We start from the raw sequence: 23,581 nt of genomic DNA on the forward strand, positions 1-23,581 counted from the left end.
GATACGCTGTAAAGAGAAGTGTGAAGGGTGAGTGAAGAGGAAACAAGTTCTTTGCTACTCGCTCTTTGAAATGAGGGCGGCTCTGGACAGAGTAGATGGGGAGAAACTCTTCCTATTGGCTGTGGGAACAGAATTGAAGGCAATTGGACCAAAGAACCATACGTAACAGAAGGAGAAATTTGTTACAACTTGAATAATTAGGATCTGGATTGCAATGGAGGCAAACTCAATCAAGGCTTTCAAAGGGAATTTGGATAATTATCTGAATAAAAGAAATTTGCAGGGCTACTGTGCATAGATATGGAAGTGGAACTGGCTCATTTGCTCTTGCAACGGGTCAGGATGGACATGATAGGCCAACTGGCCTCCCCTGTGCTGAAATCATCCTGTGACTCTGTTCTTTGATTCCTTTTAAATTTAATTTGTTCTGATTCTGATCTTTCTTTGCTATTCCAGTGTTACAAAGCTTAGCTTTAAATTCATTCCCAAACTGGCTTTTCCCAACTTTTCCCTAGAGTCTGTTTTGCTGTCTCTTTCTGTTTCAGACATTGCTGCAATAATCTCTTGCCATGATTTGATCATGTGTTAAGTTTCCTTTGCATAATCTATGCTTTTTCCCTTCTCTGCTCCTTTCATACAGGGAACCTTTTCACAAACTCCTTGTGCAAGGGCTCATCAAGGGGAAAACTTTTCGTTTACCATCAAGTGGCCGATATGTAAAGAAAGAGGAAATAAATTTTGATGGTAAGTGACCACTGGAATTAAATGAGAAGTGAATAAGGAGGAATGTCAGTGACCATTGCATGTCTGATTTAATGATCCCAGTCGATGTTCTTATTGGACAAGTCAGAATCCAGACTGAAATCTGGATTGTTAGGTTTTTTTTTCCTGTTGTTTTTCTGTCCGGGTCTCTGACATCCTTCTTAAGGGAGGAAATCTGCCATCCTTATCTGTTGGTTGACTTATAACTGCCCTCTGGGCAATTAAGGATGAGCAATAAATGTAGTCCTAACCAGAAACACCCACACCCCATGAAAGAGTAAGTGTGCAATGCAGCTGATCTGGTATTAACAATAAAATCAAGTTTGTTTAGCAAAAGAAAGCAGATCAAATAGAATAAACAGAGAGAAATTCATTTGTGAAGTTATGGATGCAGTTTAAAAATAAGGGACCTCTCATTCTGCACTATGATGTAGACAAATATTTTCCCTGGGGGTCATGAGGCTGTCTTCCTGAGGGAGCAATAATTGCTGAAGTGTTGAATTTTTTAAGGGTTGGATTGATAAAAGGGGTATCCAAGGATATTGGGGAGGGGTGTAGGCAGGGAAGTGAAGTTGTGACCAAAGTCTGACCAGCCATCATGAGTGCGTAGTGTGTGACAGGGCAGTAATATATTGAGGGGTGCAGGTTATTTTGTCTGAGACCCCAGAATGCATTGGCCTGGCTGTGCACTCTGGTCTCCTGTTTTTGAATTGTGTCGTTCGAATTTTTCAGACTAGTTTTATTTAGTTATTTACAGATGTTTCGAATGAGGAGGCAGCTGGTTTCCAGGACATTGTCAAATGGAGTCATAGAGATGTACAGTATGGAAACAGACCCAATGATAACAAGATATCCCAAACCAATCGAGTCCCACCTACCAATACCTGGCCCATATCCCTCCAAACCCTTCCTATTGATATACCCATCCAAATGCCTTCTAAATATTGCAATATTAGCCTCCACCATTTCCTCTGGCAGCTCATTCCATACACGTACCACTCTCTGTGTGAAAAGGCTGCCCCTAAGGTCTCTTTTATATCTTTCCCCTCTCACTCTAAACCTATGCCCTCTAGTTGTAGACTCCTCCACCCCAGAGGAAATACTGTCTATTTATCCTATCCTTGCCCCTCCTGATTTTATAAACCTCTGAGGTCACTCCTCCGCCTCTGTCACTCCAGGGAAAACAGCCCCAGCCTGTTCAGCCTCTCTCTGTAGCTCAGATCCTCCAACCCTGGCAACATTCTTGTGAATCGTTTCTGAACCCTTTCAGGTTTCACAACATCTTTCCGATAGGAAGGAGACCAGAATTGTACGCAATATTCCAACAGTGGCCTAACCAATGTCCTGTACAGCTGCAAATGACCTCCCAGCTCCTGTACTCAATACTCTGACCAATAAAGGAAAGCATATCAAACACCTTCTTCACCATCGACTCCACTTTCAAGGAGCTATGAACCTGCACTCCAAGGTCTCTTTGTTCAGCAACACACCTACAGACCTGACCATTACATGTATAGGTCCTGCTAAGATTTGCTTTCCCAAAATGCTTTTACCTCACATTTATTTGAATTAAATTCCATCTGCCACTTCTCAGCCCATTGGCCCATCTGGTCCAGATCCTGTTGTAATCTGAGGTAACCTCCGCTGTCCACCACACCTCCAAATTTGGTGTCATCTGCAAACTTACTAACTATACCTCTTATGGTCACATCCAAATCATTTATATTAATGATGAAAAGTAGTGGACCCAGCACCGATCCTTGTGGCACTCCATTGGTCACAGGCCTCCAGTCTGAAAAACAACCCTCCTCCACCACCACCCTCTGTCTTCTACCTTTGAGCCAGTTCTGTATCCAAATGGCTGGTTCTTCCTGTATTCCCTGACATCTAAACTTGCTCACCAGTTTCCCATGGGGAACTTTGTCGAACGCCTTACTGAAGTCCATATAGATCACATCTACTGCTCTGCCCTCCTCAATCTTCTTTGTTACTTCAAAAAACTCAATCAAGTTTGTGAGACATGATTTCCCACACACAAAGCCATGTTGACTATCACTAATCAGTTCTTGCCTTTCCAAAAACATGTACATCCTGTTCCCTCCAACAGCTTGCCCACCATCCACGCTAGGCTCACTGGTCTGTAGTTCCCTGACTTGTCCTTACCACCCTTCTTAAACAGTGACACTAAGTTAGCCAACCTCCAGTCTTTCAACACCTCACCTGTGACTATTGATGATACAAATATCTCAGCAAGAGGCCCAGCAATCACTTCCCTCGTGTCCCACAGAGTTCTCGGTACACTTAAATTAGATTAGATTAGATTGCTTACAGTGTGGAAACAAGCCCTTCGGCCCAACAAGTTCACACCGCCCCGCCGAAGCGCAACCCACCGATACCCCTACATTTACCCCTTACCTAACACTACGGGCAATTTTAGCATGGCCAATTCACCTGACCTGCACATCTTTGGACTGTGGGAGGAAACCGGAGCACCTGGAGGAAACCCACGCAGACTCGGGGAGAACGTGCAAACTCCACACAGTCAGTTGCCTGAGGCAGGAATTGAACCTGGGTCTCTGGCGCTGTGAGGCAGCAGTGCTAACCACTGAGCCACTGTGCCACCATGCGGGTCCAGGGGATTTATCCACTTTTATGTGTTTCAAGACATCCGGCACTTCCTCCTCTGTAATATGGGCATTTTTCAAGATGTCAACATCTATTTCCCTCCACTCTACATCCTCCATATCCTTTTCCACAGTAAATACTGATGCAAAATACTTGTTTAGTATCTCCCCCATTTTCTGCGGCTCCTTACAAATGCCACCTTGCTGATCTTTGAGGGACCCTATTCTCTCCTAGTTACCTTTTGTCCTTTATGTATTTGTAAAAACCCTTTTGGATTCTCCTTAACTCTATTTGCCAAAGCTATCTCATGTCCCCTTTTTGCCCTCCTGATTTCCCTCTTAAGTATACTCCTACTGCCTTTAAACTCTTCTACGGATTCACTCGATCTATCCTGTCTATACCTTACATATGCTTCCTTCTTTTTCCTAACCAAACCCTCAATTTCTTAGTCATCTAGCATTCCCTATACCTACCAGCCTTTCCTTTCACCCTAACAGAAAAATACTCTCTCTGGATTCTTGTTATCTCATTTCTGAAGGCTTCCCATTTTCCAGCTGTCCCTTTACCTGCGAACATCTGACCCCAATCATCTTTTGAAAGTTCTAGTCTAATACTGTCAAAATTGCCCTTTCTCCAATTTCGAGCTTCAACTTTTAGATCTGGTCTATCCTTTTCCATCACTATTTTAAAACTAATAGAATTATGATCACTGGCCCCAAAGTGCTCCCCCACTGACACCTCAGCCACCTGCCCTGCCTTATTTCCCAAGAGTAGGTCAGGTTTTGCACCTTCTCTCGTAGGTACATCCACACACTGTCAAAAATGCCACTCCCTCTCCTCTCTTGCCTCTCTTTCTGTCCTTCCTGTAGCATTTGTATCCTGGAATATTAAGCTGCTAGTCCTGCCCATCCCTGAGCCATGTTTCTGTAATTGCTATGATATCCCAGTCCCAAGATCCTAACCATGCCCTGAGTTCATCTGCCTTCCCTGTTAGGCCCCTTTCATTGAAATAAATGCAGTTTAATTTATCAGTCCTGCCTTACTCTCTGATTCTGGATTAGTGGCGCTGGAAGAGCACAGCAGTTCAGGCAGCATCCTGATGAAGGGCTTTTGCCTGAAGTGTCGATTTTCCTGCTCCTCGGATGCTGCCTGAACTGCTGTGCTTTTCTAGCACCACTAATCCAGAATCTGGTGCAGTTTAATTTATCAGTCCTGCCTTACTCTTTGATTCTGGATTAGTGGCGCTGGAAGAGCACAGCAGTTCAGACAGCATCCTGATGAAGGGCTTTTGCCTGAAGTGTCGATTTTCCTGCTCCTCGGATGCTGCCTGAACTGCTGTGCTTTTCCAGCACCACTAATCCAGAATCTGGTTTCCAGCATCTGCAGTCATTGTTTTTACCTGCCTTATTCTCTGCTTTGTCCCTGCCTGCCCCTGACTGTTTGACTTGCTTCTGTTCTCAACTGTACAAGTCTCAGATCGATCTCTTTCCTCACTATCTCCCTGGGTCCCCCTCACCTTACTAGTTTAAATCCTCCTAAGCAGCTCTAGCAAATCTCCCTGCCAGTATATTAGTTCCCTTCCAATTCAGGTGCAATCCATCCTTCTTGTACAGGTCACTTCCAGCCCAGAAGAGATGCCAACGATCCACAAATGTGAATCCTACTCCCATACACCAGCTCCTCAGCCATGCATTCGTCTGCTCTATCCTCCTATTCCTGCCCTCACTAGCTCGTAGCACTGGGAGTAATCCAGATATTACTACTCTCAAGGACCTCCTTTTTAAATTCCTGCTGTCAGACTTTGACTGCTAATTTCCTTATTTGAATTGAAGCAAATTAATGCATGAATGTTAAGATAAAAAATAAGAATTGAATAAGGCCATTAGTCTCTTTTGAGCCCATTCTAGCATTCAACAGGATCATCCTTAATCATCATCTTTCACTTCCTGGCATTTTCCCCATGCCTTTAATTCTCTTACTGCCAAAAAAATCTATTAACATTTTGTCTTGTGTGTATTTGGTCAATAACTGAGCAGCTCGCTGAGTCAGAGAAATCCAAAGATTCATAATCTTCTTTGAGTCATAGAGATCGTCAACACTGAAAAAGACCCTTTGGCCCATTGAGTCTGTGCTGGTCACAAACAGCCACCTCACTGTACTAATCCCATGACCTAGTATCCCTTCACATCGCAAGTGTACATCTAAATACTTCTAAAATGTGATGAGGGTTTCTGCCTCTCCCACCACTACAGGCCGTGATTCCAGATTCCCTCCACCCTCTGGGTGAAAAAGCTTTTTCTCACATTCTACCTTTGACCCCTTCTCTTAAATCTGTACCCCGGTCACTGATCCCTCCAACACTTCAAGAGGGTGAGGATCCCTCTGTCTTTGAGTGAAGAAATATCTTCTTCAGTCTTAAATGGCTGTCCCTGTGTTTTAGATTCCCCAGCCAGTTGCGATTGCTGCTGTCCAAAATGTGCAATGTAAGTTTTCATCATGCATACAAAAAGCAAAAAAAATTTAATTTTTGTTTTTAAGTTTTCTGTATGTGCTTTGACTCTAGTTCAGACAGTCAGCCACAAAGGTCCTTTGTGTCAGGGTTAATTCTTCCCAGTGAATGGGTGTGATCTGTTTTACAGTGTGAAGTTGGCATTGTTTTGGGCAGCTCATAACCAACAGATTCAGTGTGATACAAGTAATTTTATTGACTTTTCTCTTGTCGCTGTTTTCTTTTCCCCTTCCAGGTCCTGACCCTCTCCATGCTGGCACTTCTGAAAAATTGCAGATCACCTGGGAAAAAATGAGCAAGTCCAAACACAATGGCGTCGACCCAGCAGAAATGATCCAGAAGTATGGGATTGACACTGTACGCCTGTACATCCTGTATGCAGCCCCTCCTCAACAGGATATTCTGTGGGACGTGAAAAGTAAGGGACTGATGCCCTGCAGTAAAATTGTTTTGCACAGTAGCACCTTTTCGATACACTCCGGTGTAAAAGTCACCATAATCCGAATGGACCATAGGGCTGCAATGGTGCTAACTGTGATCCGATCATTAGCGAGAAGCGACGGGTGGTGGTTTAAACTGAGATGTCTGCGGGCCTCTGGCAAGCGGGGGGATGTTTCTGAAGGAGCATACTTTACGGTAACCTCAGTCAGTAGGTAACCGTGGGAACTGAGCCCATGCTGTTAGCGTCACTCTGCAATGCCGTATCAGCTGTTCAGCCAACTGAGCTAATCGTATCAACTCATTGACAAAAAAAAAGACTGTGTCGCAAGTCATTATGGCACCATAGGAAGCCATTCCAGGACTCAGACAGAGTTCAGGAAAGGAATACATTTTCATTCATCTTTCCCTTTCCACCTCTAACCCTGTTTTTCTGCCTAGCTATTTTATCATTGTTTGCAGCTAGAGTGATGGTGACAGCAGTAGAGGGCTGGCCTTTTAATGGGGAGATTTGAATTGAATTCTGTATTTTGACAGGTAGCTATGCTTTGTACTTACCGCAAATACAAAACTGAGTTGTTGTTGTCAACAGAACACAGAGAAACGTGACACCGACAGGGTCTGACACAATGTCGCTATCACCTGAGAATTGGCTATGCTCCCTGAGCAAAGTGAAGACTGATTTTTTTTATTTTCTTTTAATATTTCTCTTATGTCAGGGGCTGGGATTGAACCGCTCCAGTGCAGTTTCTGGTCCACCGTGCCCCTGGTCCCAGCAAAACAGGGGTCCTCAGATCCCAGTTATTAGACCATGATGTACCCTCTCTCTCAGCCCTGGGTCCGAGCTTAGGGGATGTGGGTGTCTCTGACTGGGCTGGCATTTAGTGCCCATCCCTATTATCCTTGGTGAAGGTGGTGGTGAGCTGCCTTCTTAAACAGCTGCTGCCCTTGGGATGTCGGAACACCACAGTGCTGTTGGGAAATAATTTTCCAGGGCTTCGCCCAGTGAAATTTCAATCAAGATGATTCCCCTTTCGGGAGGAGAGCGCGATTGCAGATTTTTAAATAAACTTCCACCTTGCACTATGAAAACAAACTGTTGGCTTTAAGTGCAATTCATTGCACTCTTTTTATAAAAAAAAGAGATTAAAATAGAGTTTAGAAGACATTCTTTAAGAAGTACGTACTTAAGGCACACCCTCCTTTCAACATTAACAGTTGGATTACAATCTGTAGCTGAGTAATCAAGTCAAAGTGTCTTCCATCTGCGTGATGGTGGGTTCCAATATATTATAAGGTAATACAGTCAGTCGCAATCACGTTAAAAATGGTCCTTAGATTAAGGACCCTGAAATTAACGCAAAATCCCCAGTCATTCCTGATGGATTTGCTCATGTTGAAAGCTGAATATATTGCACTGGGCTGTTGACCAAGTTTGTTAAAGGCATCTTTCTGGAGCACAGTAGCAAAGCCTTCTTTCTGCAGATGTGCCTGATGGTCGGATCCTTTATCATCACTAATGTCTGAATTGGGCAAGTGCTCCATACCTGCATTTTAACATCCTTCAGTTTGAGCACACAAGTTGACCCCTTTTGTCCAGCCCACCCCCCACTCCAAATAAAAGTGGTGAGGAATCACTCAGTTCAAGGGTAATTGGGGTTTGGCAACAAATGTTGGCCTCACCAGTAATGGCACCTCTCATGAAAGAATTGAAAAAACACTTTTCTCTTTTCATCCAGCGGATACCATTCCCGGAGTACTGAGGTGGCAAGTCCGACTGTGGGCTCTGGTAACAAAGCTGATCGCCGCTCGCAGTGCAGGAGTGACCCCTAGTTCTGACCTGCTGAACAAAAACGAGAAAGACGAAGCCAAGAAAATATGGCAGTTCAAAAACTACACCGTGTCACAGGTAATTGCCTGTCTATCTTGCTGGATGCATGGCTGCCCTTTTTGCATGTCTACGCCTAGAACCTGGAGTAGGTGAGGTCTGTTGATGGGTCTCACATCACAGAAAGGCTCCAATCGCTAGGAAAGCAAGAGTAGGAGGAGAGGCCATTCAGCCCTTTGAGCCTGCTCTGCTTTCCAGTAGGATCATGACTGATTTGGTAGTGGCCTTAATTCTACTCTCTCATTTGCCCTCTCCCATAGCCTCTGAGGCCTTCATCTGTCAAAGATCTATCCAACTCTAAATTCCTTCTTTCCCTCTGAGAGCAATGAATCTCTTTGAAAATTGATGTTTCCAGTTCTGTTTATGTGGATCGATTATTTTCGCATCCTTAAGGAGTAAGAGATCATTAACAGAAAGAAGCTGTGAAACATCCCAAAATCCGAAGGCCAGCCATCATCATCATTGTCGTCCTTCACCTCAAAAAGTAAAACTGACTACAAACTCCAGCAGTCTGAGCTTAGTCTTAGTTATTCGGTCATGACTGGTGACTGTGCAGTAATGTAGCACAAGCTGGTGAGGAGTGGAGTGTGTGTGTGCGTTTACTTGCTGTCTTTAACCCGCTCTCCACCCCACAAACTGCCCCTAGTGGAAAGAGGCAAAAAAAAGGCAGATGCTGGAATCTAAAGTAGCTAAACAAGAGGCTGGAAGAACACAACAAGCCAGGCAGCATCAGGAGGTGGAAAAGTCAACATTTCGGGTGTTAACCCTTCTTCAGGATCGGAGGCAGGGATAAGGGGAGCTGCAGATAAAGCAGTGAGGGGGTTTTGGGTAGGGAGAGGGGTGGAATGGTGAGGTAGTAATAGGTGAACGCAGGTGGTGGGTCCGTCCTGGTTGGTCGATAGGAAGGATGTGTCCGGTTGGTAGCTGGAAGGAAGGGTCAGTCAGAGGGATGGAAAGGGAAAGGGGGGGGATGCATGGGGACATTATTTAAAATTAGAGAACCCAATGTTGAGTCCTCCGGGCTGTAGGCTGTCCAGGCGGAAGTTGAGATGGTGTTCCTCCCATTTGCAGTCTGATTCACTGAGGCAATGGTGGAGGCTGAGGATGGTCATGTTGGAGAGGGAGTGAGAGGGAAGATTGAAATGGGCGGTGGCTGGAAGGTCAGGCTGGGCCTGGCTGAGATGCTCGGTGAAGCATTCCTTTAGTTTACATTTGGTCTCCCCTATGTAGAAAAAAGAAGCAAGTGAGATCTCCTCTGAAGTGACCTGCTTTTGAGGAGGTAAGAGGGACTGAGTCATACCTCCGAACAGGCACATCTGTCAAGCTACAAGCAGGAAAATCACAAATGTGGCACTAACAACCAAGCTAATGACTGTTAATTGCCAAAATCAGGGCACTTTATTTAGTTGTGTATTGTGACAAGTGTATTTAATAAACAATCCTTGCTCTTTGTTTAGCACAGGGAATTTAACAGAGAAACCTGCTACAAAGACCGAGATGAATAACTTAGATGTATTCTGGGAGATACTAGTTAAAACGTGACGGAAAAGGAATAATTGGAGATTCTTGTGGTATGAGCTGAAAAGGGATGAATGAAGGCCCAAGTGCTGTATAAAGATGAGTGTAGGCCTGTCGGATTGAGTAGTCAGTTTCTGTGCTGTAAATGTTGTGATAATGTCATTCCAAATCTGTTGGAAGGACAGGAAACATTCGTATGTTGAACATTTGTAAATCGGGAACCTCTTGTACAGAAAGTTCCCCAGGGAGGCAAGAAACTTTGCATCCACTGAATACCTGAGACTTGCGCGCCTGTAGGTGGCAGTGTTAATGCAATGGAGTGTAACCAAGGCAAGTTCTAAAGATTGATAAGCTTTCCACTGATCATCCGTGTGCTGAACTTTGCTTTGGGAAGCAGTAGATGTATCTGAAGTTAAATTCTTAAAGACTCCACGAGGGGGCTTTTACACATGAGAGCCGCATCACCTCAGCTGAGTGAACAACACAGAGCACAGCAACCCTTTCTTCCCAAACAGATGGTTGGAGTTACCTCCTGAGCCTTGAATAGGCATGTCGGACTTCATCGGAGCATTCCGCCCCCTCTGCTACTGAGCAGAGAGATGGTGACTCCTCCCTCGGTGAGCACAGGCATGAGGGAGAATCCTCTTCCTTCTCTCTCGCCCTCACCTACCATGCACCAAACACTGGGCAGAAATAGTGACCTGGTTTGCACTCGACTCCCTTCAACCGAGAGCTCTCCTGCACTGACCCATTAAGAAAGTTAGCTTCCAAGGCCATTCTTCCTCTCCTCATCTCACTTCATTCGACCCTCACCCCTCCATGTACACTCCTGCCTTTCCTTAACTCCCCCCTTCCCCACCCTCTTACTGGGACTCCCTTCTCCTGCAATCCATCCTCCTTATCTTGACTCCGCGTTCTCCAATCCCCCACATCTCTTAGTCCTGTTGCTTACCTCACACACACACACACCACCCCCCCCCCACCCGTCTCCCTTACTTTGATTTCCCTGGATTTTTCCTATCTCCCCTCCTTTGATAGACCCTGCCCCCTCACCTTTTCTCAGCTGCTGTACCCTCTCCCCTTCCCTTGCCTCTGTTCAAAGGCCCTGTGCGTCAGTGAGGTAGAAAACTGACCAGCAGCATCAGTACAAATGGATCAAATTGCACCAGTTCATCAGAACCTGGTGTTAACAAGTGGAGATATGAAACCTTCTGGGACCAATTACCTGCCCACTTGCTTTAGTTGGCACTTGGTGCACAGCTTGACTGAACTTGATTGAAGAGAATAGGAAAAACAGCAGCTAAAACTCCTCGTTCACATCACTGTCCCAGAGACTATGTGGAGAGAAACTATTCCCACTCAGGAAAGCAAGGAGAACGAGTGGGCAAAGATTCAGAGTATCTGGAGAAAGGGTCATAGAGATGTACAGCACAGAAACAGATCCTTCGATCCAACTAGTCCATGCCCATTAGATATCCTAACCAAATCTAGTTCCATTTGCCAGCACTTGGCCCATATCCCTCTAAACCTTCCTATTTATGTACCCATCCAGATGTTTTTTGGCATGTTGTAATTTTACCGGCCTCCACCATCTCCTCTGGCAGAGAAAATCGTGGCTGTAAGAGCTGCTTTTTGTTTAAGTTTTTTTTTAGTGTTGGAGCTGATTACCTCAATTTCATGGAGCAGTAATTACAAGTTTACAAGCTGTTCCGTTGTATTTGGAATCTTGAGGGAGAAAAACGCGAAAGCAGTACGCGAAAAAGCATTTTCATGCAATGAGTGGTTTAAGGCTGGAATGGACTGCCTGGAAGTGTGATGGAGGCAGCTCCAATTGAAGGATTCAAAAGAGAATTCAGAAAAGGAACAGTGCTCAGGGTTATGGCGAGATGGTAGGAGATAGCCAAAGCGAAGTTGGAGAGCCAGTACAGACATGATGGGCCAAATGGCTTTCTGCACAGTAATAAATCTGTGATTGTACTGTTTTTTGCCCCTCCAACGGCTAAAACTGAGCAACCATTTTGTGATCAACCAGTCTAGAAGCCACTTCGGCCTTACGTCCATCTGAGTGGTTGGAGGGAATGTTTTTATGTTTAAAATCGGCGCGCACTGTCTCATCTTGCATGTAATTGCATTTTGCAATGTAGATCATTTTTGTCCAACATTGTCAAGTTACCTGTAGCCTTTGCTTCCTGTCTGAGATATTGGGAGTCTGCTTAGTCAGGGGAGAAATGACAATAAATGGTGGTCGGAAGGTAGAGAATGAATAAGAAAACTAAGTTAACAGATATATACTGTCTATGGAATATGTTCAGGCTTATGACCAGACAGGTCAGGCAGGTGCTCACATTAGTGTGTATTGTACTGGAGTTAGTTGATCTGAACTGTGGCATTGCATTTGGCCACCATGTCGCTCGCTGGTTTATGGTGAGAGATTGGATTGGGATTCCCATGGATTTATTTATTTTTCTTGTTTATTCTTTAATGGGATGTGGGCGTCATTGGCCAGGCCAGCATTGGTTGCCCAAACCTAATTCCCCTTGAATGCAATGGCTCGTTTGGCTATTTCAGGAGGTAGTCAACACATTGCTGTGGGTCTGGAGTTGCATGTTGGCTCAAACCAGGTAATGCCAGCAGATGTTTTTCACTAAAGGACAGAGATGAACCAAATAGATAGATCAAACTTGATTTCGCTTTCACAAGACCATGTTAACTCTGCATGATTACTCTGAAGTTGTCCAAGTGACCTGCTATAATTTATTTTTTGCTAGCCTCTAACATTTCTAGCTGAGAGATCCTTGCCTGGATTCTATTTTCCTGCTTTCTGTCTCACTCCCTTTTTGCATAAAGGAGTTACGTTCACCATCTTCCAGTCTGTGAAATGCATTTGGAGCTAAAGCTTAATGTGGCGTTGGCACCTTCAGGAAGAAAACTGACAGCAAAGCTTTTGGCGGGAGGAGGCAATTCACCTGGGAGAAATAAAAACCAGTTCCAATGATTGAACCATTGTCTTTTTCCACACCTTCACCGAGAAATTAAAAACTGTGACTCACCTGTCAGGTCCCACATTCACCGACCCAGAACAGAATTTCATTCCAAGAATAAATAGTTTGAAAAACAATTTTTACCACATTGCTGAAAACAGGGACATATTGTTGAAGCTTTTTATCATGCACATGTCAGGAAGGAATTGCAATAATCTCACCTCTTAAAGGGAACTACAATTTACACTGCATGGAAGCAGGGGTGCAGATTGCTTTGCAGTGAGCTCTCCAGGCAATTCCATTCGGCATGCACCAGGAAAGGGATGTTCCCCAAGCTTTTGTTGAGTTGATCTCTGACTTTAGCGTAGCTTAGTTACAGAATCAGTGTAATACAGCACGGAAATGGACCCTTCGGTCCAATCAGTCCATGTTGACCATAATCCCAAACTAAACTAGTCCCACCTACCTGCGCTTGGCCCATATCCCTACAAAGCTTTCCTATCTATGTAGAACTCTAGATGTAAATCTAGAAATAATCCTGAATCTCAGGAGCAGTGCAAGATTCATGCTACTCTCAGTGCACCATTTTAGAATGAGTTGATCTTGCGTTTTAACCTCTGGGCTCAGATGAGCAATAGTTAACTACTCTGGCTTGCTTGCGTGAAAGCACTTTGATTGGAACCTCACATGCTGCTTTACAATAATAAACAGATTGCAATTATTTGCATTCTTGATCAGAGGGTCGAGCTGTACAAAGGTTTGTTTGCATTTTGGAGAGGGGACAGATGTCTGCAGATTGCATTGGGCTGGACAAATGCTGCCAACAATTGTTTTTAATTTTGTTTCCTTTGCTTTTTGAATGTGTTTAGGTAACTGCTTACATGACAGAGGATTTCCTGCTGAATGCTGCAATCGCCCGGCTAATGGGCCTCACAAATGTTTTATCAGTAAGTGCAGTTCTTCAAATCTCTGCTAACAACAAAATGGAAAGTTAGGGGCAGACTGCACATCAGGGGAAGGACACAGCATCTGCTAGGCAGCTTTTGTCTCTCTTAGTTTGCATTGAGGAGCAATTGACCAGAGCTTCATTTCAGGTGCAAAACAAATTTCTGTTTATTTGTTCTCCTTAGCATTTTTCTGTTGTTGTTGTTGTAGCAGCAAGTTATTGTGCAGTAGCTCATTGGTGTTACACTAAACAGTCAGAATTCTCAAATAACCAATTTGATTTTTTCAAGTGTACTTCTCAAAGCTTAATTTTGTGAACAACGGTTGCACAGTCTACTGAGAACCAAAACCCCCTACATGTGGTAAAGAATATCTGCAGATAAGCACAATTATAAAGACATTGAGTTTTACAGCATGGAACAAGGCCCCTTTGGCACATCGTGACCATGCTGGTCATCAGCCACCTTTCCACTCTAAATCCATTTTGCAGCACTTGGCCTATAGCCATATTTACTATGGAGATTCAAGCGATGATCTAAATAATGATTTAAATAATGATCTACTTTTCATGGCTTCTCAAAACTTACCTTATGTGACTTTGTACGTTTGGGATGCAGTCTTGAATTAAGATCCACATCTGTTTTACTGTATATAGCAGTCTAGAACCCAGCTGGACAATAACCTATGCCCTTCTTTGGGCCAGATTTCAATGTCAATCGTTATGTCTGGTAGACTGGGACTTGGAAGGTAAGATTCCAACAAGCAAAAGACACTGTCACGAATGGTTTTGACACATACAAAAGACAGATGTTAGCCTGCAGAGTGAAAAGAAATCCTGTCCAACCAACAAAGTTGAGAAGATGATAAAATAAAATTTCTCGACACCAACTGTATTCACTGCCCCGGCAAGTTGGATAAGTACAACCCTGGTGGTATCTGTGGAGGAGTAGGGACAGTCTCAACCACATTTACAGCAGCATTCAAGGCAGTTGTATTTTGATTCTTCTATTTCTTGCAATGTTGCCTAAAAGGGAGGAGGAGTAGAAAATACAAAATTCAGCTCAGCAGCGCTTTCTCTTGCTGAGTGGGGAATGACCCAGCTCATGTCCCACGAGTGAATAAAAGAAAATTCAAAATGACCTCATTTTCTTCTTTCTTAAGCAAGCCAAGTTGAGTTTTGAAAACTAACACCAGCCTTTGAAGGTAACTGATTAAAGTAGATAGGCAACAAGTTAATAGTGCGAGCCATTTATAGTGGCCCATTATCATTTGTTCCTCATTCCATCCGGTAGATGGAGCATTGAAGGCAAAGGAAGCAAGGCAGTGACCAGGATACAGAGTTGACCGAGGACTAGGATTAAATTATTCAACCAGTTTGCACTGTTTGCAGTTGGATCATGAAAGATTTCTCTCTCAACTCCACTTGCACACCTTATTTCTTTGCTTGCTAACTCAATAAAATTGATTTTGGTCCAGAAGATTTAATCTGACTCTCCCTTTCTTCTCATCACTGGCAGCCTGCGTCACTTATCCCTAATTGCCCTTGAGCAGGTGGGTTGTGAACTGCCTTGAACCGTTGCAGTTCATGTGATACCAAGGCACCCACAGTCTGGTAGGAACAAGGATTATAAACCAGTGACAGTCCCCTTTTTTTTGTTGTGGCAGGGAGATGGTGAGAAAGAGATTCCAGAATTTCCACAATCCTTGATGTGGGAAAGTAAGTGCTCCTGGTTTTTTACTTCTGTCAGGGTGATTGGATATCTTTTAAAAGAGGTAGAGGCAGTGATCACAGTGTGAAGATGGGAAGAGTTGCAAGCGCTGTTCTAAGTTGGTGGCCTGGTGTGTTAGGGGGTGTTGCCATTTCCCACATGAAATACATCTCAAGGGCTCCCGCCCAAAGGAAGAACTGCAGGAGAATATAAACATAAGTATGTAGAAATAAAAATAATCTTTTTTTATTCTGCATATTAATGTTACAGACATATACCTCTTTCAACAGTGGAATGTTAAGAGCAGATAACAGCAGTTATTGTAAGACTTGTAAGGCTATTGATGAAACTGTAAATTTTATTCATCCTGCAATTCAATTATCATAGTTTATTTCACTTCACAATCACAATCTCTGCATTTTTGTTTGATATGGAGTCATAGAATTTTGTAGTACAGAAGGAGGTAATTTGATCCATCATATAAGAACTATCCAGCTAGTCCCATTTTCCAGCCCTATCTCTGTAATCTTCTAAATTTATCACTTTCAAATACATCCAGCTCACCTTTGAAACCTTCGATGGAATCCACCTCTGCCACTCTCCCACGCAGCACAATCCAATTCCTTACAACACTGAGTAAAGAAATTTCTCCACATCACACTGTAAGCTCTCTTGCTGACAATCTTGAAATTGTGAGTCCTAGTTACTGATATACCAATGAGCAGAAACAGAAATCCTTCTTTACCCTGTCAAAATTGTTAATAATTTTGAATACTTCAATAAGGTCACTTCTTAATCTTTGCCTCAAGGAGAATCAGCCCAATCTCTCTAATCTTTCCTTGTATCTAAAATCCCTCGTTCCTGGTATCATTCTAGTAAATCTCCTTTGAACACTGTCCAGACCTTTAACATTCTTCCTCAATTAAGGTGCCTAGAGCTGGACGCAGTACTCCAAATGTGGTCTGACTGATACTTTGGAGAGGTACAGTATCACATACTCACTTTTATACACTATGCCTCTATTTATAAATCAAAGGCTCCTATAAACCTTCTTAACTGTTTCAACTTGCATGGCCACCTTCAGAGAATCATGTACGTGGACTTCAAGGTCTCTCCGCTCCTATATTTCCCTCAAAGTTGGACCATTGATTCTGTATTATCTCTCTATGTTTCTTCTATCAAAATGCATGACCTCACATTTCTCTCCATTGAAATGCATCTGCCAGGAGTCTGCACATTTGGCCAACTAGTCAATATCCCTTTGAAGTCACTCAGTGTCATCCTCATAGTTCCCCATTCTCCCTAGCTTAGTATCAGCTGAAAATTTGGAGATTTTGCCCTCAACAGCCATCTCCCACGCATTTGAATAAATCAGAAAAAGCACGGATCCTAACATGGATCCCTGGGGAACACCGCCTTCAACTTGTCTACTGCATGAGAAATGCCCGTCTGTACCTACCATCTGTTTCCTATCTTTTAACCAGCTTCTAATCCATGCTCCCAAGGACCCATCAATCTAAAACATTTCTAATTTGCTAACCAACCTGCCATGTGGCACCCAATACTTTCTGAAAGTCCAAATACACAACAACCACAGAGCCACCCTCATTCACTTGCTTGTCAAAGAAGCCAGTTAAACTTGTCAGACGTGCCTTATCATTGGCAAAGCCACTTGACTGTCTAGGACTAATTTATTTTTCTGCCAGCATACATTTACCTTATCCCATATTAGGGCCCCCATTAGGTGTCCCACTATTGATGTCAAGCTGACAGGTCTGTAGTTATCATTCGTCTTTTTCCATTTGGCCACTGGAGGGGCTGCTTGGTCCCTTTGCAATTTCCGTTTGTATTTGTCTTTATTTTGATTGAAGTCCATTTGCAGCCTAATTGAAGGAACGAATCACAGAAATGCTCAGTGTTAATCAGAGCACAATAGAGGATGGTTGCTGAAGAAACTATTTTGAAACTCAAAGTGGAAACTTGCTCAATTGTTTCTTAAAGATCCAGTTGCTTGACTGCTTTCTCTGCACCTCATGACCCATTCCTTAAATCTCCTCCTAGACTTTAAAAGGTTTTTTGAGGTTTGTTGTGAAAATGCTCAGTAACACTGGATGATAACAAGAGTTGAGAAGCTGTGAAAAAAGAAATTCCCTTAAGTAGTTGCCTGAGCAATTAATTGCAACATGAACACTGTTCCCAATAATGAGAAAACGTTTGGCATCTTTTGAACTCTATCCTTTCTCACTCTCTTTTCCACGTGGATTGAATAAACAAATCTGTGGAAACAGTTAACTCATTCTGAGGATCCAATCCTCTGAAAATAGCTTGTGTCTGATGAGTAAAAACAGATTTGTTTCAGCAACAGTTAAAGCACCCCACTTGGTCATCTCTGAAGTATGAGGTATTCTGGCCTGAATGTAACACTGAAGCTGTAGCTAATCGGCAACTCATGTCTCTATATAAGAAGCCTCCAACTGATGCCATCTTTAACTGAAAGCAGTTAGTCTTAACCCTCCTCGATATGTTTCTTTCAGTTTGTTCAGCTGGTTTCTATTAAAAGCAGTTCCCTAAAGAATGCAGTTTGTACAGCCCTTCCCCAAGGCATGAAGGTTATTCCAAATCTCTCAACTTTTCTACGTTCCAGCTGTTAGGAATGTTCTCATGATCCTACTAGAAATATTTCAGATTTAATTTTAAGGTCAAGAAACATTTTGTGTGTGTGTGTGTGGTATTACTGTAGCCTAACATTAGGTACTTCTTTGTTTGTGTGAGACTTTGGAATGCTGTCACATTATGGAATGAGGGGTGAAGTTTTTTAGTTGTGGCTTTGTTCATCTCAAGATTTCCTCTAATCCAACCAATTGACTGCAAAATTCTCCTTACTCCATGATCTCGCCCTGATCTACAGTTCTGGTCTCCTGTCTCAGATCCTCTCATCCATCATAGCTGTGCTGATTTCAGTCCTCCTTTTTGTTCTTTATGTCACATTAGCAATTGCAGTTTAACCCACTATTCTCTCTTTCAAATTTCTCTTCCAAGAAGGTTGGATTTCACTGGCTGGGCAGAAATTATTGTCCTGGAGAAGGTGGTGTTGAGTTCTTTCTGAACTGTTGCGGCCCTAGGGACACACTCAGTGCAACTCAGGAAGGAATTCCAGGATTTAGGCCCAGTGACAATGAAGGAACAGTGATACAGTTCGACATCAAGATGGTGCATGGCTTGGAGAGAATGCGCAGGCAGCGTTGTTGCTGTGTGCCACTGACATTGGAGGTGGCAGGTTTTGAAGGTTCAGTCAAAGCCTTGACAAGTTGCTGCGGTGCATCTTCTGATCGGTTAAAATCATGCCACTGTGCTGAAGTGGGATATAAGATGTTGTAAATGGACATGTGCCATTCAGCCCCTGGAGCCTGCTCCACCATCCAGTAAAATCTTAGCTGGTCTGATTATAGCTTTTAACTGTCTGTTCCCTATAGCCCTTTGTACTTCAAAAATGTGTCCGTGTTGAGTATATTAAATGGCCCAGCCTCTGCTGCTCTCTGGAATAGTTTGCTTCAAAACTAAATGATTCTGTGAAAGAAGAAATTCCTCCTCATCTCCCATTTAAGACTGTGCCTCCTGGATTTAGACGTGCGCCCCGTCAGAATCTTATGTTGCAATAAGTTCATCCCTCATTCTTTCAGAATCCAATGAGAGGAGTCCCAACCTATTACACTGTTCCTCAAAGATAGCACTTTCATCCCAGATATCTGCCTGCTTCGAATGCCAGTATATCCCTCCTTACATCTGGAGATCAAACTGACCTCGAGTCTTTCCAATATCCTGTAGGGACACAGTAGCAGCATTCAAGAAGCACTGGACAAACAAATTCTTAGGAAGGAACAGAGGGATATGGATTCTGCAAGCAAAGACAATTTTAGCATGGAAGGACAAAATATGGTGGCGCAGACTAGGAGGACTGAACGGGCCTGTACTTGTGCTATATTGTGCTTTGTTCTTTGTTTGAAGCGCTGCTAACTGCCCTCCTTTTATACCCTGGGCGGCACGGTGGCACAGTGGTTAGCACTGCTGCCTCACAGCGCCTGAGACCCGGGTTCAATTCCTGCCTCAGGCGACTGACTGTGTGGAGTTTGCACATTCTCCCCGTGTCTGCGTGGGTTTCCTCCGGGTGCTCCGGTTTCCTCCCACAGTTCCAAAGATGTGCAGGTCAGGTGAATTGGCCATGCTAAATTGTCCATAGTGTTCGGTCAGGGATAAATGTAGGGGTATGGGTGGTTTGCGCTTCAGCGGTTCGGTGTGGACTTGTTGGGCCGAAGGGCCTGTTTCCACACTGTAAAGTAATCTAATCTAATCTAATACCCTATCACCTTTACCATGAAGGCTAATGTTTTCCACTTACCTTCCTAATCGTTTACTGTATCTGCATGATTAATCTTCTTGTTTGACTCATGTACGAAGACACCCAGATCCTCTGTACTACAGTATTCTGTGATTTTTCCCTTTAGATATTATCACATTTTCCACAGAATATTCCATTTACCGAATGTTCGTCCACTCATTTAACGATCTACATTGTTTTGCAGGCACTTTGAGCCCCCACTACTTGCTTTCCTGCCGTTCTGTGTGTCATCAGCGGATCTGGTCACAATGCAATCAGCCCCCTCTTCCATTTATATGAATTTATGTATCATTAAGATCCCTGCACGTTACTCGTTACAAGTTACCAACGTGAAAATGACCCATTTAACCTGACTTTGTTGAATAACTAATAAGAGATGATTTTCTATCTGCACTAATATATCACCACCACCACCACAATCCCACCCCCCACCCCCCCACCCCACCAAAGGTTCATGAGCTTATGTGTAGTAATATTTTGTGATACCGTAACCTAAATACCCATCTTCTGGTTTGGCTTTAACCACTGTATGGTTACTTCCTCAAAGACTTCCAATCAATTTGTGGAAGTGGGGAATGGGGTGCCAATGAGTTGCGCTGCATTATCCCAGACTGTGTCGAACTGCTTCAGCATTACTGGAGCTACTCGCATGGAGAGCCTTCAAGCACATTCCTTCCTTGTGCCTTCTCGATGGTGGACAAGCTTTGGGGAGACAGGATGGGTACTCCTCACAAAGCTCCTTACCCCCAAATTGCTCGTACAACATATATACTGTTCATTGCAGATCACATGTTGGTTTCTCTTGGAGAAATTGACTCTGGCTTTACGCACTCATTGAAGGTTGTATTATTTCTCTCTTTCCTTCCCTCCCTTTTAGCAAGCATCTCCACGAGTGAGACTGCACAGCGCCGAGTATGAAGATGCACTGGCTGCCTTGTGTATTATGACTGCTCCCATGGTCCCACACCTTGCGTCAGAGTTGTGGAGAGGTAAAAGTTAAAACTTTTACAATGTTTAATGGAAAGTAATGATACCCTGGCAAAAAAGAAATTACAGTGCAAGTACTTGAATGCGATTTTCAGTTCGGGTCGGCGATGGTGCTGTAATATTGTTGAGCCAGTAATATTCGGAGGACATGGGTTTGAATCCCACTGTGGCAGATGCTGAGCTATAAATCAAGATAAGTCTCTGGAGTTAAAAAGTCAATCTACTGGTGACCATGTAACTACTGTCAGTTCTCACCTGGGTTGCTAATGTTACTTGGCAAGGAAATTACATGCCAAACTCAGTTTGTCCTACACGTGACCCCACATCCAATATGTTTGACTCTGGAATTAACTTTGCCCTAGCTGACTCCGTAGTCCAAGGGAAGTAGGAGATGGATGATAGATGCTGGTCTAGCCATTGGTGCTGACATCCCATGAAGAAACAAAAACTGTTGACTGAGCAAGCCCTGCTGTTTAGACACTTGGATATTTTAAAATACGTGATGATACGCAAGACTGGGGCACCCATGTCATCAGCAGTAAGGACTCAGGTTTCTGGAATCCCAGCCTCCCAATATTTGCCTGAGTTTCTAAAGGCAGACTCTGTTACTGCATATTCCCAAAGCTATATTCACGTATCTGATAACTGCTCGTCTTTACCAGCACTACAAGGTAAAATTATCCTCTTGGCCTGAATTAAAGTAGAAGCCACTGAGGTAATTATGTAAAATTCCGCCGGCCCACTTCCAGACTTGCTAGGTTTTGTGGCTTTTTCATGTTGCTGCAAAACATAAAAGCTAAAAGCAGGAGGAGGCCATTCAGCCCTTTGAGTCTGCTCTGCCATTCCATGTGACTGCAGCTGAATCTCTATCTCAAGGCCATCTTTCCACTTTCTCTCCATGGCCTTTGATGTCTTTAATATCTCAAAGTTTATCTCTCTCTCTCTCACTCTCACTCTCTCACTCTCTCTCTCTCTCACTCTCTCTATCTATTCTCTCACTCACTCATTCTCTCACTCACTCATTCTCTCACTCACTCATTCTCTCACTCACTCATTCTCTCACTCACTCATTCTCTCACTCACTCATTCTCTCACTCACTCATTCTCTCACTCACTCATTCTCTCACTCACTCATTCTCTCACTCACTCATTCTCTCACTCACTCATTCTCTCACTCACTCATTCTCTCACTCACTCATTCTCTCACTCACTCATTCTCTCACTCACTCATTCTCTCACTCACTCATTCTCTCACTCACTCATTCTCTCACTCACTCATTCTCTCACTCACTCATTCTCTCACTCACTCATTCTCTCACTCACTCATTCTCTCACTCACTCATTCTCTCACTCACTCATTCTCTCACTCACTCATTCTCTCACTCACTCATTCTCTCACTCACTCATTCTCTCACTCACTCATTCTCTCACTCACTCATTCTCTCACTCACTCATTCTCTCACTCACTCATTCTCTCACTCACTCATTCTCTCACTCACTCATTCTCTCACTCACTCATTCTCTCACTCACTCATTCTCTCACTCACTCATTCTCTCACTCACTCATTCTCTCACTCACTCATTCTCTCACTCACTCATTCTCTCACTCACTCATTCTCTCACTCACTCATTCTCTCACTCACTCATTCTCTCACTCACTCATTCTCTCACTCACTCATTCTCTCACTCACTCATTCTCTCACTCACTCATTCTCTCACTCACTCATTCTCTCACTCACTCATTCTCTCACTCACTCATTCTCTCACTCACTCATTCTCTCACTCACTCATTCTCTCACTCACTCATTCTCTCACTCACTCATTCTCTCACTCACTCATTCTCTCACTCACTCATTCTCTCACTCACTCATTCTCTCACTCACTCATTCTCTCACTCACTCATTCTCTCACTCACTCATTCTCTCACTCACTCATTCTCTCACTCACTCATTCTCTCACTCACTCATTCTCTCACTCACTCATTCTCTCACTCACTCATTCTCTCACTCACTCATTCTCTCACTCACTCATTCTCTCACTCACTCATTCTCTCACTCACTCATTCTCTCACTCACTCATTCTCTCACTCACTCATTCTCTCACTCACTCATTCTCTCACTCACTCATTCTCTCACTCACTCATTCTCTCACTCACTCATTCTCTCACTCACTCATTCTCTCACTCACTCATTCTCTCACTCACTCATTCTCTCACTCACTCATTCTCTCACTCACTCATTCTCTCACTCACTCATTCTCTCACTCACTCATTCTCTCACTCACTCATTCTCTCACTCACTCATTCTCTCACTCACTCATTCTCTCACTCACTCATTCTCTCACTCACTCATTCTCTCACTCACTCATTCTCTCACTCACTCATTCTCTCACTCACTCATTCTCTCACTCACTCATTCTCTCACTCACTCATTCTCTCACTCACTCATTCTCTCACTCACTCATTCTCTCACTCACTCATTCTCTCACTCACTCATTCTCTCACTCACTCATTCTCTCACTCACTCATTCTCTCACTCACTCATTCTCTCACTCACTCATTCTCTCACTCACTCATTCTCTCACTCACTCATTCTCTCACTCACTCATTCTCTCACTCACTCATTCTCTCACTCACTCATTCTCTCACTCACTCATTCTCTCACTCACTCATTCTCTCACTCACTCATTCTCTCACTCACTCATTCTCTCACTCACTCATTCTCTCACTCACTCATTCTCTCACTCACTCATTCTCTCACTCACTCATTCTCTCACTCACTCATTCTCTCACTCACTCATTCTCTCACTCACTCATTCTCTCAC

General features: G+C 43.6%; 1 protein-coding gene across 5 annotated transcripts in view; it reads left to right on the forward strand.

Annotated features, from left to right (window-relative positions):
• Positions 1-23,581, forward strand: part of lars2 (leucyl-tRNA synthetase 2, mitochondrial) — a 155,120-nt gene that overhangs the window by 106,026 nt on the left and 25,513 nt on the right. For 3 of the 5 annotated variants that reach the window (XM_043719578.1, XM_043719579.1, XM_043719580.1), the window contains exons 15-19: positions 641-744; positions 6,132-6,314; positions 8,074-8,243; positions 13,591-13,668; positions 20,649-20,760. In XM_043719578.1, the coding sequence (XP_043575513.1) occupies positions 641-744; positions 6,132-6,314; positions 8,074-8,243; positions 13,591-13,668; positions 20,649-20,760 (647 nt within the window). Of the gene's footprint in view, positions 1-640; positions 745-6,131; positions 6,315-8,073; positions 8,244-13,590; positions 13,669-14,321; positions 19,404-20,648; positions 20,761-23,581 lie in introns of those variants that run through there. The other 2 variants (XM_043719581.1, XM_043719582.1) reach the window with 2 other exon arrangements.

This window comes from Chiloscyllium plagiosum, chromosome 29, assembly GCF_004010195.1.
Source record: "Chiloscyllium plagiosum isolate BGI_BamShark_2017 chromosome 29, ASM401019v2, whole genome shotgun sequence".
Taxonomy (NCBI): Eukaryota; Metazoa; Chordata; class Chondrichthyes; order Orectolobiformes; family Hemiscylliidae; genus Chiloscyllium; species Chiloscyllium plagiosum.